The 1,151-nt window shown below is 42.4% G+C and overlaps 1 protein-coding gene across 1 annotated transcript in view; it reads left to right on the top strand.

Moving 5' to 3' along the window:
* LOC119585618 (multiple epidermal growth factor-like domains protein 6) overlaps positions 1 to 1,151 on the top strand; it is a gene marked incomplete in the record, with an annotated part of 108,922 nt that overhangs the window by 100,898 nt on the left and 6,873 nt on the right. Inside the window, 3 exon segments of the mRNA XM_037934286.1 lie at positions 85 to 271; positions 565 to 690; positions 867 to 976. Of these exon segments, the coding sequence (XP_037790214.1) occupies positions 85 to 271; positions 565 to 690; positions 867 to 976 (423 nt within the window).

The following is a 1,151-nucleotide window of genomic DNA, read 5'->3' as shown; positions in this document are numbered from 1 at the left end:
GTAATCTGGCACTAATATTTTACTTATTAATCTTTTTTTTTACATCTACATGTATTATCCATTTATTTTCTCCCCCCCCCCCAGAGCGGTGTGTGTGAGTGCCAGCCCGGCTTCGTGGGCGCCGACTGCTCCGAGGAGTGCCCGGCCGGGCGTTGGGGCGCAGGATGCAACCACGAGTGCCAGTGTGCCGACGGTGTCACGTGCCGACCCGACACCGGTGCCTGCGTCGTCGACTGCCCGCCTGGCTTCCGGGGACCAGGTTGCAATACGAGTAAGTGGATTGCTTTTTATTTATCTATTTGTTCTTATCGGTTATCTGTTAAGCGATGATAAAGGAAAGGTTGATTTAAGAGGATGTTGTGGGGTAGGAGTTTTTTTTCTTTATTATCCTTAGATGCCTAATTTCAACTATTTATCGAGCATATTTCATCGAAGTACCAGTTAATCTTTTTACTGATTTTGCCACATATATGTCTTAGTAAATAATACTATTAATTCACTCATTCCTACTCAAAAAAATCTGATTCAACATTTGCAATTTTACCCCCACCCTTTTACGTCAAGGTTGCGACGCTGGACACTACGGCCCGGGTTGCATGAAAGTGTGCACTTGCGGAATGCTGCCATGCGACCCTGTCTCCGGCACTTGCTTGTGTCCAGCTGGCACTTACGGGCCTTCTTGTCTTCACCGTGAGTCCAGCTGTTATGTCTTTTACTGTATCTGCTGTAATATGGACCTGAATATTTGTTATCCAAATGTGGGCAAAATATTTCTAACTATTTTTAATGTTTTAAAAATGATGTTGTTGTTTTTCTTTATTTACATAACGGTACATAATGATTTATATTACTTATATGTGAATCAGAGTGTTCTGAGGGCCAGTGGGGACAGAGCTGCCTTCAGAAGTGCCAGTGCCAGAATGGGGGGAAATGCAACAGAGTGACAGGCGAATGCAACTGCCCTTTAGGATACACGGTGGGCTGCACATACGAATTGAATTTTATACCTGGTTCATATTCTTTATACTGATTTCAACCCTTAATAAGTCATAGTCCTTCCAGTGATATCATATGCTTTAACTTTTCATTATATTTATCTATGTTTATTTTTTAATGTTATTGATGCTGATATTCCTTCAGGCAACACACGC

Source organism: Penaeus monodon, chromosome 20, assembly GCF_015228065.2.
Source record: "Penaeus monodon isolate SGIC_2016 chromosome 20, NSTDA_Pmon_1, whole genome shotgun sequence".
In the NCBI taxonomy this organism is placed as follows: Eukaryota; Metazoa; Arthropoda; class Malacostraca; order Decapoda; family Penaeidae; genus Penaeus; species Penaeus monodon.
The sequence above is the reverse complement of the archived record's forward strand: the minus strand, read 5'-3'. Positions and strand labels throughout refer to the sequence as shown.